The 18,708-nt window shown below is 43.0% G+C and overlaps 1 protein-coding gene across 4 annotated transcripts in view; it reads right to left on the minus strand.

Moving 5' to 3' along the window:
• The window catches only part of TRIO (trio Rho guanine nucleotide exchange factor), a 372,133-nt gene that overhangs the window by 104,025 nt on the left and 249,400 nt on the right, over positions 1-18,708 (minus strand). For all 4 annotated transcript variants that reach the window (XM_060009655.1, XM_060009656.1, XM_060009659.1 and 1 more), the window contains exons 20-25: positions 18,438-18,553; positions 15,022-15,144; positions 2,564-2,758; positions 2,350-2,465; positions 1,461-1,527; positions 748-857 (exon numbers count right to left, since the gene is read on the minus strand). In XM_060009655.1, coding sequence (XP_059865638.1) covers positions 748-857; positions 1,461-1,527; positions 2,350-2,465; positions 2,564-2,758; positions 15,022-15,144; positions 18,438-18,553 — 727 coding nt within the window. The remainder of the gene's footprint in view (positions 1-747; positions 858-1,460; positions 1,528-2,349; positions 2,466-2,563; positions 2,759-15,021; positions 15,145-18,437; positions 18,554-18,708) is intronic.

Here is an 18,708-nt window from a genome sequence, read left to right on the forward strand (position 1 = left end):
AACTAGGGTAAATTATTGCGATTTTCAAAGAGTTAACCAGTTTAGCCTTTGAACACTTTCAACAGTAGCTTACTTCTGGGAAAGTGGTATGTTTAGTAGCTAAGGACATAAGTTAGGGAGGTGAACACTCAACCTAGAGAACCCATTTAGATTCTAGCATCTTTGCTGGGGTGGAGGGCAGGGAAGCAAGGAAGACACCGCCAGCTCTGTCCCAGCATCATCTTTCCACAGGCTATTTGGGCTGCACAGACTCCACCTAGAGGAGCTTCTGCTGCCTTTTTTTTGATCTTGAAAATAAAACCATGTTCCTCCTCCTATGGCCTGTGGAAAGGGCACTTTATTTTGGTCACACTACACATCTGTTTAGTCCTCAGTTCCTTCCTCCTTCTTATTAGAAAAGACCAAACACCAGCCAGCAGCCCCACAGAGGGCAATTCTTTCTTTTAACCCTAAGAAGTAACTGATGCAGCAGCTGATGACAAAGGCCTGAGAGAAGTTAGGGTTCCTACAAAACCAGCTTCCAGTTTTCCTAATCTCATTTCTACAAAAAGTAAATACGAAGTTGAGTCTCTGCTAAAATCGTCTCTAGAATGTCTGTCCTTGTGAAGCAAGTCTGGCAGGCTTCCTGCAAATTTCAACAAAATCACTGGAATCTATGCTTATTTATTGGAAACTTTCACTTGTCATGAAACTTCAGCACACATTTCCAGAGTGGCTAATGAGGTCCCCAAAGATAAAGCCACTCACTTATTGTGAAACTCATAGATTTCCTGCATGTTCCCGAAGATAACGAGCTCTTTGTTCACAATGCCCGGCGGGATCTCCTCCACACCACTGGTCATTTCCCACAGGTAGGTCTGGGCGGGAGGGAAACAGAGAGGGTTAGACGAAAACCCACACCTCATCTTCCAGAAACAGGTACTCCTGGCCTCTGTGAATACGTACCCAGGGTTAATGTATAACTGAAAATATATCTTAACAATACAACCTTTTGCAAAAAAAAAACACGAGGAACTATTTTTTAAAAATCTCAGTTGTTATTAATACTTGAGAATAGTTTCCATACTTTTGAGCTCTAAATGCATTCCCAGCTTCAAATTTTGGGATAAACCTACTCCACAAGGTACGGCAAAGATTCGTTAAACTACTGAGCATCAGCTGGCAATCATCACGGTAGGCACAGTTCTCTGAAGCTGCTGTAAAATTCTACACAGAGAGAATGTCAGCCAGGCCATCATGTGGTAAATGGAATGAGAGGATTAGTGCTGCATCATCTCTGTAATGAGCAACAACACGCCTAGAACTTCACAGAAGTGCAGCAACGTGCACAGAAGGCTGCTCGTGCGCACTTCAAACTCCAAAATAACAACAAAACGTGATTATTTTAAGAACTGCCAACAGTAAGAATAAACAGCGACACTATACTCCATCTAAATAAATAAGCAGAAAAACTTACTTACATCCATACACTCCCGGAGGTCTCTTACATAAGCCTTTTCAGTTTGAATTAGCTCAGCCATTATGAACCTTAAAGCAGAGGAAAAGACAGCAACTAGTTTAGTTCACGGTCAGGATACATGCTTATTTTAACTATTTACTTTTAGGGTCTATGAAATAATAAGGTGGTTGAAAAAGCATTCGTCAGTGATATGTTCTGGAGAATTCAAGCAAGAATAGAAGAATTAACAGTATCCAGTCACCAATTCAAAGGAAAAAACATTCTGGAAAAAATTTTGTTAAGGTACCTACTGGTCATGGTTTCTCAACTTGGCAGTATTGACGTTTGGGGCTGGAGGATGCTTTGCTGTGGGACTGTCCCGTGCCTTATAAAACGTTTCACAGCATCCCCGGTTCCGCCCACTAGATGCCAGTAGCCCTCCCCCCTCCCCACTGGGTGACAACCAAAAATGTCTCCACATATTGCCAAATGTCCGTCCGGGGGGACAAAGCTGGCCCCGACTGAGAACCACTGGTTAGGGCAATCTTTTGTCTTTATTAATATTTAGTACAGTTTACTAATTAGCAACTTCCAAACAGCTGCACTTGTGTCATTAATTTCTTCTCCTTAGTATTATTACTCATGACCTATTGATGACAAATGACACTAAAACAACTTGTCAACCACATATGAAATGGGGGCGCATGGACAAAACAACAAGATACAGTTTCTGCATCAGGGGACAGTGGACACAGTGGCATTTTTGCTGTAAAAACTAAGCACATTCAGAGCAATGAAAAGTATTAACACTGCTTGATTTCAAAGCACACACAGAAGTAAGCATCTTTGTCCAAGTGACATTTTCTTCACTTTTTCAGTGAATCCTGGCAGGTTCTTAAAGACAAGCTTACTCTTTCCTGCGGGCAGATTTCCGTTTTTCTTCATTAAGTTCATGAGCGGCATCGCGGAGTTTCACCTCTGACCCGGGGATACTGGCCGGAATGATATCTAGCTGAAGACTTTTACTCTGTGGAATAAGGGAGTCAATGAACTTCAGTTAATTAAATCGACAAACAGTACGAAGAAGAAAACAGTCATTTATTCAATTTGCACAAAGCAATTTACCGATTTGTTGGAATCTGAAGAAATCCCCAGGGCTTTCTCCAAAGAGGTCCTGTACTTCTCCATCCGCAGAGAGAAATCTCTGTACCTCTTATCCACTGCAGTGACACATTTTTTTATCTCTGCCGCATGGGCATGCCCCTTTTCACAAAAGCCATCAGCCAGCTGTATCAATAGCTTCACTCTCTCTTTGGTTTGCTGCAAAAAAACAACAGGAAAGTATTGTGAAGCAAATGAACCCAACTGCCAGAAACCAGAAACACAGTGGCAACTTGCCTACAACTCTGAGCTCTGAACAGGAAAATAACTGCTGGTGACAGAAACTCAGACTGAAACCCTAAGTCCACCCAATTCATCTCCCCGATCCTAGACTGGCTCCATTTCCTCAGCTCTTCTGCAATGAATGGCATTTTTATGACCTCGAGGAAAAAGTCTGGACTGTCTTTGGACGGTGTCTTCACCTGGTAGATGGTCAGTCACTCTGCAAAATGAACAAGAGGATGCTCACTCAGGACGGCCTCTACATTCCACGACTCTCCTCCTGTGAAGGCCATAGGTAGTGCTTACAGACACCTCCCGCCTTACGCTTGTTTAGTCTGTGTCCCCAGTTAGACCGAAAGCCCTTTTAGGGCAGCAGCCGTCTGAGATTTTCGTTCTCCTGGAGCCTATGTGGCTAAGCCCCCGCCGCCGCCCCCCACCGCCCCCCGCAGATACGCAACCAAATCCCTGATGGCGCAGCATCACAGCACGCGCTCGTTTCTTCTTTAATTCTCAGTAGACCCGGAGGAAAAGCCACGACTAGGGAAGCTGCCTTCATAGAGGTATTTTAAACTTAGTCCCTGTTTTAAAACTCTCTCTCAGAAATACACTTATTTCATTTTATATGCACATAGAAAGATCTTTAAGTATGACTTTCCTACTTTTATAGCTACGGATAACCATAAAACACTGGTCCGACAGACAGATGGATAGATGGATACATACATACGGCAGTGATTTCACTCAAATCTGACTCTTCAACAGATTTTTCGTCACATCCGTTTCACTCATTATCTCACGCATTACGACTTACTACTTGTATCATTTGTTACCATTTCATTTGGCCCTTAGGCTTCCTTCAACGTTCCCACTGGCACTTCGTAGGAGTACAGTTACTCTTCTGCTACGGAACCTGCTTTTCTCACTTAGGCTTTAACTAGAAAGTCTTTATGACTAACACTCAGGAAATTGACTTTAAAAATCCCCCAAAGGAAGGAGGTCAGGGTTCAAAACCTGGATAAACTATCTTACTTTGTACAATAAAAGTTTTGAGCAGAGTTCACTAGGCAGCCTGCAGAGCCAGCTGTGAACATCCTCAGACTCTACACGAACGACCCCCGGGCTCCTCCACAGGGTCCAGCTTGCCCACCATCCCTCCAGGCTTGCTGGCCTCCGCCTCTGTGTACCAGTGCCCCTTCCACCCGGAATGCTGTTCCCCTGGACGTCTCCATGGTTTCTTCACTCTTTGCTCGAATAAAGGCCACTTCTCACTGGCCTCCCTAACCCTCACGACTGCCACGCGCCTCCCTCACCCTGTCTGCTCTGCTCTGCCCCACAGCACGCCTCACCCTCCCAAGAGGTGTAATTCACTTGCTAAGATCACTGCCTGTCTCTCTCCTGGTTAGAATGCACCTGCCAGCAGCCAGGGACATTTGCTTCCTCTGCTCACTAGTATCTCACACACCTTCTACGTGTCTGGCACATGGTGGCCATCTACCAAATATTTATTGAGATAATAAATTAACATTAGGTCCTTTATGCAAGTGTGTATACACCTGCAACTTTAATGGGAGTGGTAGTTACTTTTAACTGGCATGAAAACATACTTTACAAAAAAACTACAGGAAAACAGAACTCCAGAGATATTAATACCTCTGTGAAAAATACTGCTATTGCAAATTGCATAAAAGCTGTTTACTGGAGAAAGTCAGCCAAACAAAACACTCTGAAAGTTTTTAGGGCCTTCATCTTGTGTGGATATGAACTCAAGTAGAGTGAGCTAAAAGGAAAATATCTGTCAAACAAACCTTCTGACTTGTGATCAACACGATACCTTTCTGGTTAAGACAAGCCCAATTATATAGCAAGGAAGTAAGAAATCAAAGCTTCAGACTTGGAAGCATAAATTCCAAAACGGATTTAAGTTAGAAACATTATTAAATTTTAATATCAAAGAGAATTGACATGGCTGATACAGGATTTTTAAAAAATCAGGTTGCCTAAAGAAGGTTTTGCTGTTTACCAAGATATTAATCTTCTGAAAAGCACGGGGAAGTTGGGTTTTACCACCATTTAAGCATTTCTTTTCCACTGTCATGAGTGACATCAGTGGAGGGCACTGCAAACAGCTGACCCTTGAACAACTCAGGGGTTGGGGTGCTGACCCCTGCGCCTCACTTCTCACCCCGCCCCCATGAAGTCCACATCCGAGGCTTCAATGGGACCAGGCAGTACTATAGTACGTATTTGTTGACAAAATTCTGAGTATAAGTGGACCCGCACAGCTCAACCCCGTGTTGTCCAAGGGCCCCTTAATCTTTAAGGGGTTAAGAAAGTTATTTCATGCTTTAAGCAGTGGGGACATAGAAGTGAAGATAAAAAAGATAATGCATCTTACCTACATTAAAACAGAAAACAAAAGCCACCAAGAAACTAAAGGAAGATTTTCATATATGTCAAAAACTCACCACAAAACAGACCTAGCTGCAAGCACGTGACGCCGACAGGCTGAGTCTATGAAATTAGATACAGAACAAAAGGTTTCCTATAGGCAAAGGCTGGTAGATCTATAAATCTTCCCTTTGCAAACTTCATTTAAACAAAAATGCTCATCAGATAGTCAAAGGCTTCTTGAGGAGACCTGCCGAAGCCTCTCTATCAAAGACGGCAACCCTCCCCTCCCCCGTGGCTTTTTCTCTTATTTAACGTGTGTGTATATATATATTTACTCATTTATCACGTTATTGCTCGTTTCTCTAACTAGAACGTGCAATCCATGAGCTCTGCACCAATGAGTGGTTCCTGGTATATTGTAGAGGCCAATAAATAACTGAGTGAATGAATGGTGCGATCAAAATTAAGTAGGATGAACCTGCTAATCCATGAACGTTTTATAACGGTGTATTTTTAACTGGTATTTTTATTTATTTATTTTTTTGTGGTACGCGGGCCTCTCACTGTTGCGGCCTCTCCCATTGCGGAGCACAGGCTCCGGACGCGCAGGCTCAGCGGCCACGGCTCACGGGCCCAGCCGCTCCGCGGCATGTGGGATCCTCCTGGACCGGGGCACAAATCCGTGTCCCCTGCATCGGCAGGCAGACTCTCAACCACTGCGCCACCAGGGAAGCCCCTTAACTGGTATTTTTAAAATGCATTCACAGAATTCAAAATTCAAAAGGTACAAAAGGACACGAAGTGAAAAGCCTTCTCACTCCACATTCACCTGTTACCTGTATCAGCTTCTTGTGTACCCCCCCGGAGATGTTCTATTATACACAAGCAAGTGCGTGTATGTATGTGTATTTTTTCTCCCTTCCCTTTTTTGCATAAATGCCTATGATAAGCACTGTGCGGCACCTAGCATTTTCATTTAACAACTCTTGCTTATCCTTCACTATCAGGACACAGTTGCCTCCTTGTTTGTATAAGAGATTGTTATGAAAGCAGATTTTCATTTTTGAAGAGTATAAATATAATCTCAACAACCTCATCTTTACGCATAATCAAGGGACTGGAGAAAAATAAAGGCAGACCGAACGTTGAAGTCCACATGCTCACGAGAGCTTTACTCATCATGTCCTCAGGTAATCAGAAACCCAGAAAGGATGCATATTCAATGGTCTCAGACACTTTGTAGCAAAGTAAGGCACTTGGCATGGGGGACAAAGTTGTGAAGGTCTTAGTAAGGCAGTGGGTTTCAAACTTGAGTGTGCATAAAACTACCTGGTGAGCTTGTTAGACATGCTCCTTTTCAAGCCTTGCTCCCAGAGAGTCCAAGTCAGTACGTGCCTGGTGAAGACAGAAATCTGCTTTTAAGGAAACACCCACGGCCTGGATGCCGGTGGTGCTTAAAAGCATTCTGAGAAATTACTGCCTTGAGTTGCAAAGGAATCAAGCTGAGTCTTAATCAGAGAGTGAGGAGAGGTTTCATTTCCATGAACCCTAAAAATGTTACAATACTAATTATGTAACTACTGAACTGGAAGATGTCATGTCAGAACGAAGGAGTTTCTACGTAACAAGAGAAAAATGACTTCTTAGAAGACGCTAAGACAGAGGGACAGAAGGCTAGCAAGAGCATCATTTCAACACGAAAAACTGAATGATGTCGCCAAGCACCAGGGCAGGCGCTTTCTGATTAAAAGAAAAGGAGCCAGAAACCAAGGAAAAAATGCTAAGAAAAAAACCTGAGAGGTGCTCTTTTCAAAACCTATCAGTTCCTCTTAGCAAAACTAATTCAGTATATACCCAACAAAAGAAACAGCTCTATTTGGGAAATAGAAAGATCAGATGTCACCTTTGATTTCAGATGCTTATTTTTAAAATAAAATACAGGTAAAAATATGCCTGTTACTGCTCATTCTTCCCAAAACCACAACCCAAGTCTGAGGAAAAGGGCAAACTAGAAATAATGGAAAAATCCCTTTGTACGTGCTCCACTGGTGGCACAAAGCTGCCACGCTACTCAGCTCTAGATGACGACATTCCTACCACAACCTGTATGCGTGGCATGGCATCCCCTGGAGCTGGGCAGTGAACAGCTGTCTGGCTGTACGCATGGCTTGCAGAACGCAGCATCCATGGAAATTTAAGTCAGTGCAAATGAGCAAAGCTTAAATCTACCTGAGTGTATCTTAGGCATTTTCTTACTATCTGTAACCAAAGGACATTCAATGAAACAAATATAAATCACATAAGGCACACAATAACTGTATTTATTATCGAATTATTAACAAAAAATAAGAATTATTCGGCCAAACATGTACTGCAGCTAGAGGAAGGAAAAGATACGATCCTTACCTGCAGAGGTACGACAGGTCAGCTCCCCTTAACCGAGCGGGCGGGGGCCCCCTCGGAGCGTTCACGGCCCCTCTGGGTGTGGCTCGCCCTACCCAAATGCTCCTGCTGCCAGGCCTCCCCACTGAGCCCCGCTACACTGTGTGTCCTCCAGAACAGAGAGCAGGGGTTCCCACAGCCCGGCACCGAGAGCCTGAATGGAAAAGGTACACTTCCAGCTTGGGATGGAGCGGAGCTGAGAAGAGAGCCCCGGGAAGAAAGAACAGCGGGACTCAGAAGGTGTTACAGAATGTATCAAAAAGGAAAAATAAACATAATACAAAGTAGCTGTTGTCACTCTAAACGATTTAAAAATTCCCCATGGATATGTTTTCAAAGCCAAGTTAAGGGCCACACAAGAAATTCAATCTTTTTACTTTATAGGAACATTTTTTTTTTTTAGGAACACTTTTTCTTTTAAGTTTTAATTTTATATTGGAGTATAGCCAATTAACAGTGCTGTGATAGTTTCAGGTGCACAGCAAAGCAACTCAGCCATATATACACATGAGTCCATTCGCCCCAGACTCCCCTCCTATTCAGGCTGCCACATAACACTGAGCAGAGTTCCCTGTGCTATACAGTAGGTCCTTGTTGGTTATCCTTTTTTAATATAGTAGTACATATACACCACTTCTTTCTTTGTTGTTTTTTTTTCAATATAACCTTTTATTTTATTTCTTTTAACATCTTTATTGGAGGATAATTGCTTTAAATTGTTGTGTTAGTTTCTGCTGTAAAACAAAGTGAACCAGCGGTACATACACATATATCCCCATATCTCCTCCCTCTTGCATCTCCCTCCCACCCTCCCTATCCCACCCCTCTTGGTGGTCACAAAGCACCAAGCTGATCTCCCTGTGCTATGCGGCTGCTTCTCACTAGCTATCTATTTTACATTTGGTAGTGTTCCTATGTCAATGCCACTCTCTCACTTCGTCCCAGCTTACCCTTCCCCCTCCCCATATCCTCAAGTCCATTCTCTACGTCTGTGCCTTTATTCCTGTCCTGCCCTGCCCCTAGGTTCTTCAGAACCTTTTTTTTTTTTTTTTTAGATTCCATATATATGTGTTAGCATACAGTATTTGTTTTTCTCTTTCTGACTTACTTCATTCTGTATGACAGACTCTAGGTCCATCCACCTCACTACAAATAACTCAATTTCATTTCTTTTTATGGCTGAATAATATTCCATTGTATATATGTGCCACATCTTCTTTATCCATTCATCTGTCAATGGACACTTAGGTTGTTTCCATGTCCTGGCTACTGTAAATAGAGCTACAATGAACACTGTGGTACATGACTCTTTTTGAATTATAGTTTTCTCAGGGTATATGCCCAGTAGTGAGATTGCTGGGTCATATGGTAGGTCTATTCTTAGTTTTTTTAAGGAACCTCCATACTGTTCTCCATAGTGGCCGTATCAATTTACATTCCCACCAACGGTGCAAGAGGGTTCCCTTTTCTCCAAACCTTCTCCAGCATTTATTGTTTGTAGATTTTTTGATGATGGCCATTCTGACAGGTGTGAGGTTACCTCATTGTAGTTTTGATTTGCATTTCTCTAGTGATTAGTGACGTTGAGCATCCTTTCATGCGTTTGTTGGCAATCTGTATATCTTCTTTGGAGAAATGTCTACTTAGGTCTTCTGCCCATTTTTGGATTGGGTTGTTTGTTTTTTTGATATTGAACTGCATGAACTGCTTCTATATTTTGGAGATTAATCCTTTGTCCATTGCTTCGTTTACAAATATTTTCTCCCATTCTGAGGGTTGTCTTTTCGTCTTATGGTTTTCTTTGCTATGCAAAAGCTTTTAAGTTTCATTAGGTCCCATTTGTTTATTTTTGGTTTTATATCCATTTCTCCAGGAGGTGGGTCAAAAAGGATCTTGCTGTGATTTATGTCACAGAGTGTTCTGCCTGTTTTCCTCCAAGAGTTTTATAGTGTCTGGCCTTAAATTTAGGTCTTTAATCCATTTGCAGTTTATTTTTGTGTAGAGTGTTAGGGAGTGTTCTAATTTCATTCCTTTACATGTAGCTGTCCAGTTTGCCCAGTACCACTTACCGAAGAGGCTGTCTTTTCTCCACTGTATATTCTTGCCTAATTTATCAAAGATAAGGTGACCATATATGCATGGGTTTATCTCTGGGCTTTCTATCCTGTACCACTGATCTATATTTCTGTTTCTGTGCCAGTACCACACTGTCTTGATTACTGTACCTTTGTAGTATAGTCTGAAGTCAGGGAACCTGATTGCTCCAGCTCCATTTTTCTTTCTCAAGATTGATTTGGCTATGTGGGGTCTTTTGTGTTTCCATACAAACTGTGATATCTTTTGTTCTAGTTCTGTGAAAAATGCCATTGGTAGTTTGATAGGGATTGCACTGAATCTGTAGATTGCTTTGGGTAGTATACTCATTTCCACAATGTTGATTCTTCCAATCCAAGAACATGGTATATCTCTCCACGTTTGTATCATTTTAATTTCTTTCATCAGTGTCTTACAATTTTCTGCATACAGGTCTTTTGTCTCCTTAGGTAAGTTTATTCCTAGGTATTTTATTCTTTTTGTTGCAATGGTAAATGGGAGCGTTTCCTTAATTTCTCTTTCCGATTTTTCATCATTACTGTATAGGCATGCAAGAGATTTCTGTGCATTAATTTTGTATCCTGCAACCTTACCAAATTCATTGATGAGTTCTGGTAGTTTTCTGGTGGCATCTTCAGGATTCTCTATGTATAATATCATGCCATCTGCAAACAGTGACAGTTTTACTACTTCTTTTCCAGTTTGGATTCCTTTTATTTCTTCTTCTTCTCTGATTGCTGTGGCTAAAACTTCCAAAACTATGTTGAATAATAGTGGTGAAAGTGGGCAACCTTGTCTCATCTCTCATCTTACGGGAAATGGTTTCAGTTTTTCACCATTGAGAACGATGCTGACTGTGGGTTTGTCACATATGGCCTTTATTATGTTGAGGTATGTTCCCGCTATGCCTACTTTCTGGAGAGTTTTCATCATAAATGGGTGTTGAATTTTGTCGAAAGCTTTCTCTGCATCTATTGAGTTGATCATATGGTTTTTCTCCTTCAATTTGTTAATATGGTGTATCACATTGATTCATTTGTGTATACTGAAGAATCTTTGCATTCCTGGGATAAACCCCACTTGATCATGGTGTATGATCCTTTTAATGTGCTGTTGGATTCTGTTTGCTAGTATTTTGTTGAGGATTTTTGCATCTCTGTTCGTCAGTGATATTGGTCCGCAGTTTTCTTTTTTTGTAACACCTTTGTCTGGTTTTGGTATCAGGGTGATGGTGGTCATGGTGGTAGAATGAGTTTGGGAGTGTTCCTCCCTCTGCTATATTTTGGAAGAGTTTGAGAAGGAGAGGTGTTAGCTCTTCTCTAAATGTTTGACAAAATTCACCTGTGAAGCCATCTGGTCCTGGGCTTTTGTTTGCTGGAAGATTTTTAATCAGTTTCAATTTCAGTGCTTGTGATTGGTCTGTTTATATTTTCTATTTCTTCCTGGTTTAGTCTCAGAAGGTTGTGCTTTTCTAAGAATTTGTCCATTTCTTCCAGGCTGTCCATTTTATTGGCATACAGTTGCTTGTAGTAATCTCTCATGATCTTTTGTATTTCTGCATCGTCAGTTGTTACTTCTCCTTTTTCATTTCTAATTCTATTGATTTGAGTCTTCCCCCTTTTTCTCTTGATGAGTCTGGCTAATCAATTTTGTTTATCTTCTCAAAGAACCAGCTTTTAGATTTATTGATCTTTGCTACTGTTTCCTTCATTTCTTTTTCATTTATTTCTGATTTCATCTTTATGATTTCTTTCTTTCTGCTAACTTTGGGGTTTTTTTGTTCTTCTCTCTTAATTGCTTTAGGTGTGAGGTTAGGTTGTTTATTTGAGATGTTTCTTGTTTCTTAAGGTAGGATTGTATTGCTATAAACTTCCCTCTTTGAACTGCTTTTGCTGTATCCCATAGGTTTTCGGTCGTTGTGTTTTCATTGTCATTTGTTTCCAGGTATTTTTTGATTTCCTCTCTGATTTCTTCAGTGATCTCTTAGTTATTTAGTAGCATATTGTTTAGCCTCCATGTGTTTGTAATTTTTACAGTTTTCTTCCTGTAATTGATATCTAGTCTCATAGTGTTGTGGTCAGAAAAGATAATTGATATGATTTCAATTTTCTTAAAATTACCAAGGCGTGATTTGTGACCCAAGATATGATCTATCCTGGAGAATGTTCCATGAGCACTTGTGAAGAAAGTGTATTTTGTTGTTTTTGGATGGAATGTCCTATAAATATCAATTAAGTCCATCTTGTTTAATGTATCACTTAAAGCTTGTGTTTCCTTATTTATTTTCATTTTGGTTGATCTCTCCATTGGTGAAAGTGGGGTGTTAAAGTCCACTACTATTACTGTGTTACTGTCAATTTCCCCTTTTATGTCTGTTAGCATTTGCCTTATGTATTGAGGTGCTCCTATGCTGGGTGCATAAATATTTACAATTGTTATATCATCTTCTTGGATTGATCCCTTGATCATTATGTACTGTCCCTCTTTGTCTCTTCTAATAGTCTTTATTTTAAAGTCTATTGGGTCTGATATGAGAATTGCTACTCCAGCTTTCTTTTGATTTCCATTTGCATGGAGTATCTTTTTCCATCCCCTCACTTTCAGTCTGTATGTGTTGCTAGGTCTGAAATGGGTCTCTTGTAGACATGATATATACGGATGTTGTTTCTGTATCCATTCAGGCAGTCTGTGTCTTTTGGTTGGAGCATTTAATCTATTTACATTTAAGGTAATTATTGATATGTATGTTCTTATTACCATTTTCTTAATTGTTTGGGGTTTCTTATTGTAGGTCTTTTCCTTCTCATGTTTCCTGCCTAGAGAAGCTCCTTTAGCATTTGTTGTAAAGGTGGTTTGGGGTGATGAATTCTCTTAGCTTTTGTTTGTCTGTAAAGGTTTTAATTTCTCAGTCAAATCTGAATGAGATCCTTGCTGGGTAGAGTAATCTTGGTTGTAGGTTTTTCCCTTTCATCACTTTAAATATGTCCTGCCACTCCCTTCTGGCTTGCAGTTTCTGCTGAAAAATCAGCTGTTACCTTATGGGGATTCCCTTGTATGTTATTTGCTGCTTTTCCTTTGCTGCTTTTAATATTTTTTCTTTGTATTTAATTTTTGATAGTTTGATTAATAGGTGTCTTGGCATGTTTCTCCTTGGATTTATCCTGTATGGGACTCTGTGCTTCCTGGACTATTTCCTTTCCCATATTAGGGAAGTTTTCAACTATAATCTCTTCAAATATTTTCTCACACCCTTTCTTTTTCTCTTCTTCTTCTGGGATCCCTATAATTCGAACGCTAGTGCATTTAATGTTGTCCCAGAAGTCTCTGAGACTGTCCTCAATTCTTTTCATTCTTTTTTCTTTATTCTGCTCTGTGGTAGTTATTTCAACTATTGTGTCTTCCAGGTCACTTATCTGTTCTTTTGCCTCAGTTATTCTGCTACTGATTCCTTCTAGAGAATTTTTAATTTCATTTATTGTGTTGTTCATCATTGTTTGTTTGCTCTCTCGTTCTTTTAGGTCCTTGTTAAACGTTTCTTGTATGTTCTCCATTCTATTTCCAAGATTTTGGACCATCTTTACTATCATTACTCTGAATTCTTTTTCAGGTAGACTGCCTATTTCCTCTTCATTTGTTTGGTCCGGTGGGTTTTTACCTTGCTCCTTCATCTGCTGCTTATTTCTCTGTCTTCTCATTTTGCTTAACTTACTGTGTTTGGGGTCTCCTTTTTGCAGGCTGCAGGTTCGTAGTTCCTTTTGTTTATGGTGTCTGCCCCCGGTGGCTAAGGTTGGTTCAGTGGGTTGTCTAGGCTTCCTCGTGGAGGGGACTGGTGCCTGTGTTCTGGTGGATGAGGCTGGATCTTGTCTTTCCGGTGGGCATGACCACATCCGGCGGTGTGTTTTGGGGTGTCTTTGAACTTATGATTTTAGGCAGTCACTCTGCTAATGGGTGGGGTTGTGTTCCTGTCTTGCTAGTTGTTTGGCATGGGGTGTCTAGCACTGGAGCTTGCTGGTTGTTGAGTGGAGCTGGGTCTTAGTGTTGAGACGGAGATCTCTGGGAATGCTCTTGCCGAATGATGTTACGTGGGGCCGGGAGGTCTCTGGTGGACCAATGTCCTGAACTCAGCTCTCCCACCTCAGAGGCTCAGGCCTGACACCCAGCCAGAGCATCAAGACCCTGTCAGCCACACGGCCAGGTACGTTGGGAGTTTCTTGCCTTTTGGGAAGTCTGAGGTCTTGTGCCAGTGTTCAGTAGGTGTTCTGTTGGAGTTGTTCCACATGTAGATGTACTTTTGATGTATCTGTGGGGAGGACGGTGATCTCCACGTCTTACTCCTTCACTATCTTGAAGGTGTCTCCTCAGGAACACTTCTTTTTAACCAAAAATTATTATGCAGCTTCATCACTTATTTTCTACTCTTAAATGTGAATTAATTTCCAATTTTTTCTAAAACCTTAACTCTATCATCAAAAACAGAGGTGCTCCTGAAAACAGTACATAGAATGTATATTCAAAACTTTGCAAAACAAAAAACAAGAACACCACAGGTTGAGAAGGGAAGCCTAGAAGCCTCAAAATTGTTTTGAGGTAAAAGAAGGAATTAGCCCCTGCAAATATTTTAATTGAGAAAACATTCATGTCAGTGTGTGAATTCTTACACATCTGCTTAAAAATTCACAGTCACATGTACTGCATATACCATAAAGATGTATTTAATTCAGCAGAAAAGTGAAAATGCCTCCAGTTTTACAAGCCTATGAACAGCCACTGACATAAACTCTGCCAACTATAAAACCTGGACAGCTTCGTGACTGGACGACTGGGCATGATGCTGCTGCAGCAGTTTTCACTGTTCAAGACAAGGAAAGGAAACATGCACAGGATCCGTCTAAGTCAAGCTGGGAACACCAGCGTTCCATAAAAATAGCAAGTACTCAGAAAATACTTGGAAAACCGAATGAAAATAAGAGAAGAACGAAAAGGACAAAGAAGAAAGAAAAAATAAAGGAAGGAGGTGGGAGGCATTTCCAGAAATCAGAGGCACAAGAGGAAACAGAGAAACGAAGGGACAAATGAGGACAGTGTGAAAGGCCTTAGAATTACCACTAAAGTAGGGTCTAACAGTCCATCTGGCTCACCCCATTCCTCCCATTGCATAAGGTATTTCTTCAATGAAATTTTTAGGAAAGACCTCTTTTACACAAAGTATCCTGTTTGAGGTTATCCTGGAAACACGCAGGAGGCACGCAGGCACTGAGCCAATGCAAGCTCACCTTTGCCGTGATCTGGAAGTCCTCGTGCTCCTTCAGCAGCTCCTGGGTGTGCTGGATACTCGAACCTGTGGAGGTGTGTGTGGAAAGGTAGAACTCCCCGCTGTCATGGATCCACTCCAAAGCCTAGAGACGGAAGGAATGGAAACAGGTTCACGGCTCAACGTCAGTGAAGCAAGTCCCAATACCTCAGTATCTCATTTAAACGCAAAGTCACACTCCCAGGCGCATCAAGAAACACTCCCTCAAAGAGAGATGAGCTTCTGAAACATGTATCTTAATTCCAAAATTAAAAGTTGACATTCTAGAAAACTGTAATCATGTCACTTAGGCATCAATGATAACAAGCTCAGGAGTTTCTTATAAGCATGAACCTAAAGGGCCATAAGAGTCCAGTGAATAGCCTCCCTCAAGAATACTGAGAAAGTGTGGGGAACGGGAAGTCTGAGACCCTCGCATTGCTGAACACTGAGACATTCGCGTCACAGGGACTTGACAGCCTTCCTGGGGTGATCTAACTTAAAACAGGAAAAGAAAGCAGATGCAAATTCCCAGCTTTCAAATGTACAATGTTAGCCGTTTCTTCCTATTCCTGCCTTCAGTGAGTCCTGAGGTGTGCACCCACTTCACTGGCCTTCTGGGGGCTCCTACAGAGCGTCATTATGCATAAAGATGCTCTGGGGAGATGCTGGCAGAAGTGGCTTAACCTCCCAGATGTAGGAGAGAGATGACCCCACCTGGGAAGAAGGGGGCCGGCAAGGTCCACACTGCAACAGAAGGACACATTCTGACTCCTATTCTTTCATGTTTTTAGATGGAAGCCATTTTTTTCCTTCTATGTGCATAGATCTGAAGTGAAATCTTACTTAAACATAAACATCTGAAAAAGCAACACTATGGAAAAGAAACATAAAAACATGGAAGCTTTCATATCTGCCCTTCGCAGTATCTTAGTCGTCCGTTGTGATTTGCTGGTTTTGGAACAGAAACATCACCGTCTCTATTAGTTACTTCACAGCATTTATGGCATTTTAGAAGAAAAAATGAAAAGGAAACCACGACCCAGATTACTTACCATGCAGCTTCCTGGCTGGGAATTTACTTTCGTTTTGCACAAGCATGGCTATCCCATCTCTGAAACAATGCTGCCACTGACAGTGCATCAAGGCAGAAAGCCATTTGGGTCAATTTATTCAAAGGTCCCTACTTCCTCCGTTCACAGAGCGAATCGTGCCCAAGCGCCCTCTATGCAGGCAGGTGCTGAGGGGGGCGCTGGGGTGGGAGAGGCTTGGGCCCTGCCCTTGTGACCATGAGGGACCCGCAGGCTGAGAAGGGCTCAGGAGGAAAGGGGCCCTGCACAGGGGGAGGCTGGAGGTGAGTCTGGAGGGCGACAGGGGGCCCTCGGAGGCCGCAGGCCTTTGGACTTTGGTCTGGAAGTGAATGGGGCTGCCACATGGAAAAGGGACTGCAGTGGAGAGTGAGCGAGAGAAAAGCAACACCGGTGGGCAAACCGGTCCAGGGGGTTCATAGGAGACACGGCTAGGCTGGTACCCGTGATGGCTCTGGGGGCGGAGGAGAGGGCAGATGTGCTGCATCAGGCCCCGATGAAGGGGTGAAGCTGGGAAGATGAGGGAAAGGCGGGAATCAGGTAAGATGAGGGCGGGGACACGGCGGACGGGGAGTCCCGGGTCCACTTCTGCTTTGGTTAAGGCCAAAGTGGAGAGACGCAAGGAGGGAGCTGGGGTTTCTACATCTGGAGACCAGAAATGGAGGTCAGGGCTGGGAGACACCAACAGTGAGAGCTAAGGAGAGAGGAAAGAGAAACAAGAACAAGCCCTGAACTGAAAGCCAACTTTCAGAGGCAGAGGTAAGGGAGAGGGGGCACAGACAGCCCGGGAGGAGCAGCCCCGAGGCAGGAGGTGCCCAGAGCAGAGCAGGGGCTGCAAGTCACCTGCCACAGCCCACCCATAACTCGGTATTTACTGTGGGATTGTTATCGTACAGCACAGAAGCCAACCCTACAGGGCCGTGGGGCTGACGGGCCATCATCTGTAACGGCAGAAACTGAAGGATTTTATTTTCGGCATGCGAACTGGCTTTAGGAAAAAGCAACAGCGTATTCCATTATTTTTCTCTGTCAAGGGCATTATTTACAATTTTGTTCTCTGTAGCTGAATGACTCCTTGTCTTTCAACAGAGAGATAAACAAAGACGTGAGAAAAGATTATGAAAGAGTCTCTAATTAGAAATAAAATCAGGCCCCCATAAATCTGAAATACGGTTAGATTATCCTTAAATAAAATGTTAAGAAAATGGAATTTAAACATTAAAAAATACTACCGCTTGCCACCCCTGCTGGGAACGTGGTAACTGCATCTGGGAAAGCCAATCAAGACAAGGGAGAGGTTGGGTCAGGGTGCCAGGTTCAGGGACCATGAACTCCTGCTTATGCCCTGGGACACCGAGCTGCTCTCGGCAGCAGGCTGCCCAGTGAGAGACTGACATTTACCAAATTAAACAAAATATGTTCCCCAAGTGAGAAACCTGTGCTGAGGAAAATGTGATCTTTCTTGAGCTAAACGGATTTTATCGAATGCCTACGCTGCATCAGGCACGTGTCAGGTTTCCAGGTGGATCCAGAAGACAGAGCAGGTCACACGCGGACACCAGGGACCGGCAGCCCTGAGGAGGCCCCGGGGACGTGGTGCATGTGAGGTGACTCGCGGGGGCTTCTGAGAACAAGCCTTCTCCCTCCCGCTCCCTCCTGACCCTCCGAATTCTGGACTAATGGGCACGGATTCCTAGGCTACTGTTAAGGCCAGAGAGAAGTGACAGGCATCTTCCTGTCTGAGTTACAGTCAGACAGACTTTACCCTAAAATGATCTCCACGACTGGCCATCGATCCCAGAATGACTTCCGGCAGGCGGGGGAGGGGAGGGGGACGCTGCAAACGTACCCTCTTGAGGTCCCTGCCTTAGCCAAATGCGTGACCTTTTTTGAGTATACTGAATTCTGAGAAATTCTGCCACATTTCTTACTTAATTTTAGCTCAGTTTATCCGAAGAACACAATTTTGTCTTGAAGATATAAGGACGCCAACATGGAAAACTGCCCACCGTATTATCTTACAGTGACTTAAATCATCACGGCCACGACTGCGCGCACTTCGCTGTCTTAACTGTGGGGTGACAGCAGCTCGGCAGAGCTGAATGGCACACCCGCTGAGGCCAAAATCACCGAGTAACACACTTTTACGAGGCTGGGGGGTTTTCTGGCAACACACGGTCAAGTAAAAGGCAAGGCTGTTCTGATGATCAGGGAGTGGTTTTCCATCTGCTGCCACGTCAGCAGCTGCCCGTCTGACGACGGAGGCCTGGGCGCGGGGAGAGGGCGCCGGGAGGGCTGTGTGATGGCTGACCTGCTTGGCGCTTCGCTCAAAGACCACGTACTGCTGGCACTGGTCCAGCCGCCGCTTCCTCATGGTCCAGTAATGCAACACCCTGTTCTCCCGCTGGAAGAGTTCATTCAAGATATCTGAGAGAATGAAGAGAAAGCCGCATGTTGGCGCTGGCCATCAAGCACAACACCCACAAAATCCCATTCTTTTTATTTAAAGACATTTTAATGCAAAGGCCATGGTGAGCCAGAGTATATAGTCACTGAGCCGTACGGCCTGCCTGCCTGGCTCC

The sequence above is a fragment of the Delphinus delphis genome, chromosome 3 (assembly GCF_949987515.2).
Source record: "Delphinus delphis chromosome 3, mDelDel1.2, whole genome shotgun sequence".
NCBI lineage: Eukaryota > Metazoa > Chordata > Mammalia > Artiodactyla > Delphinidae > Delphinus > Delphinus delphis.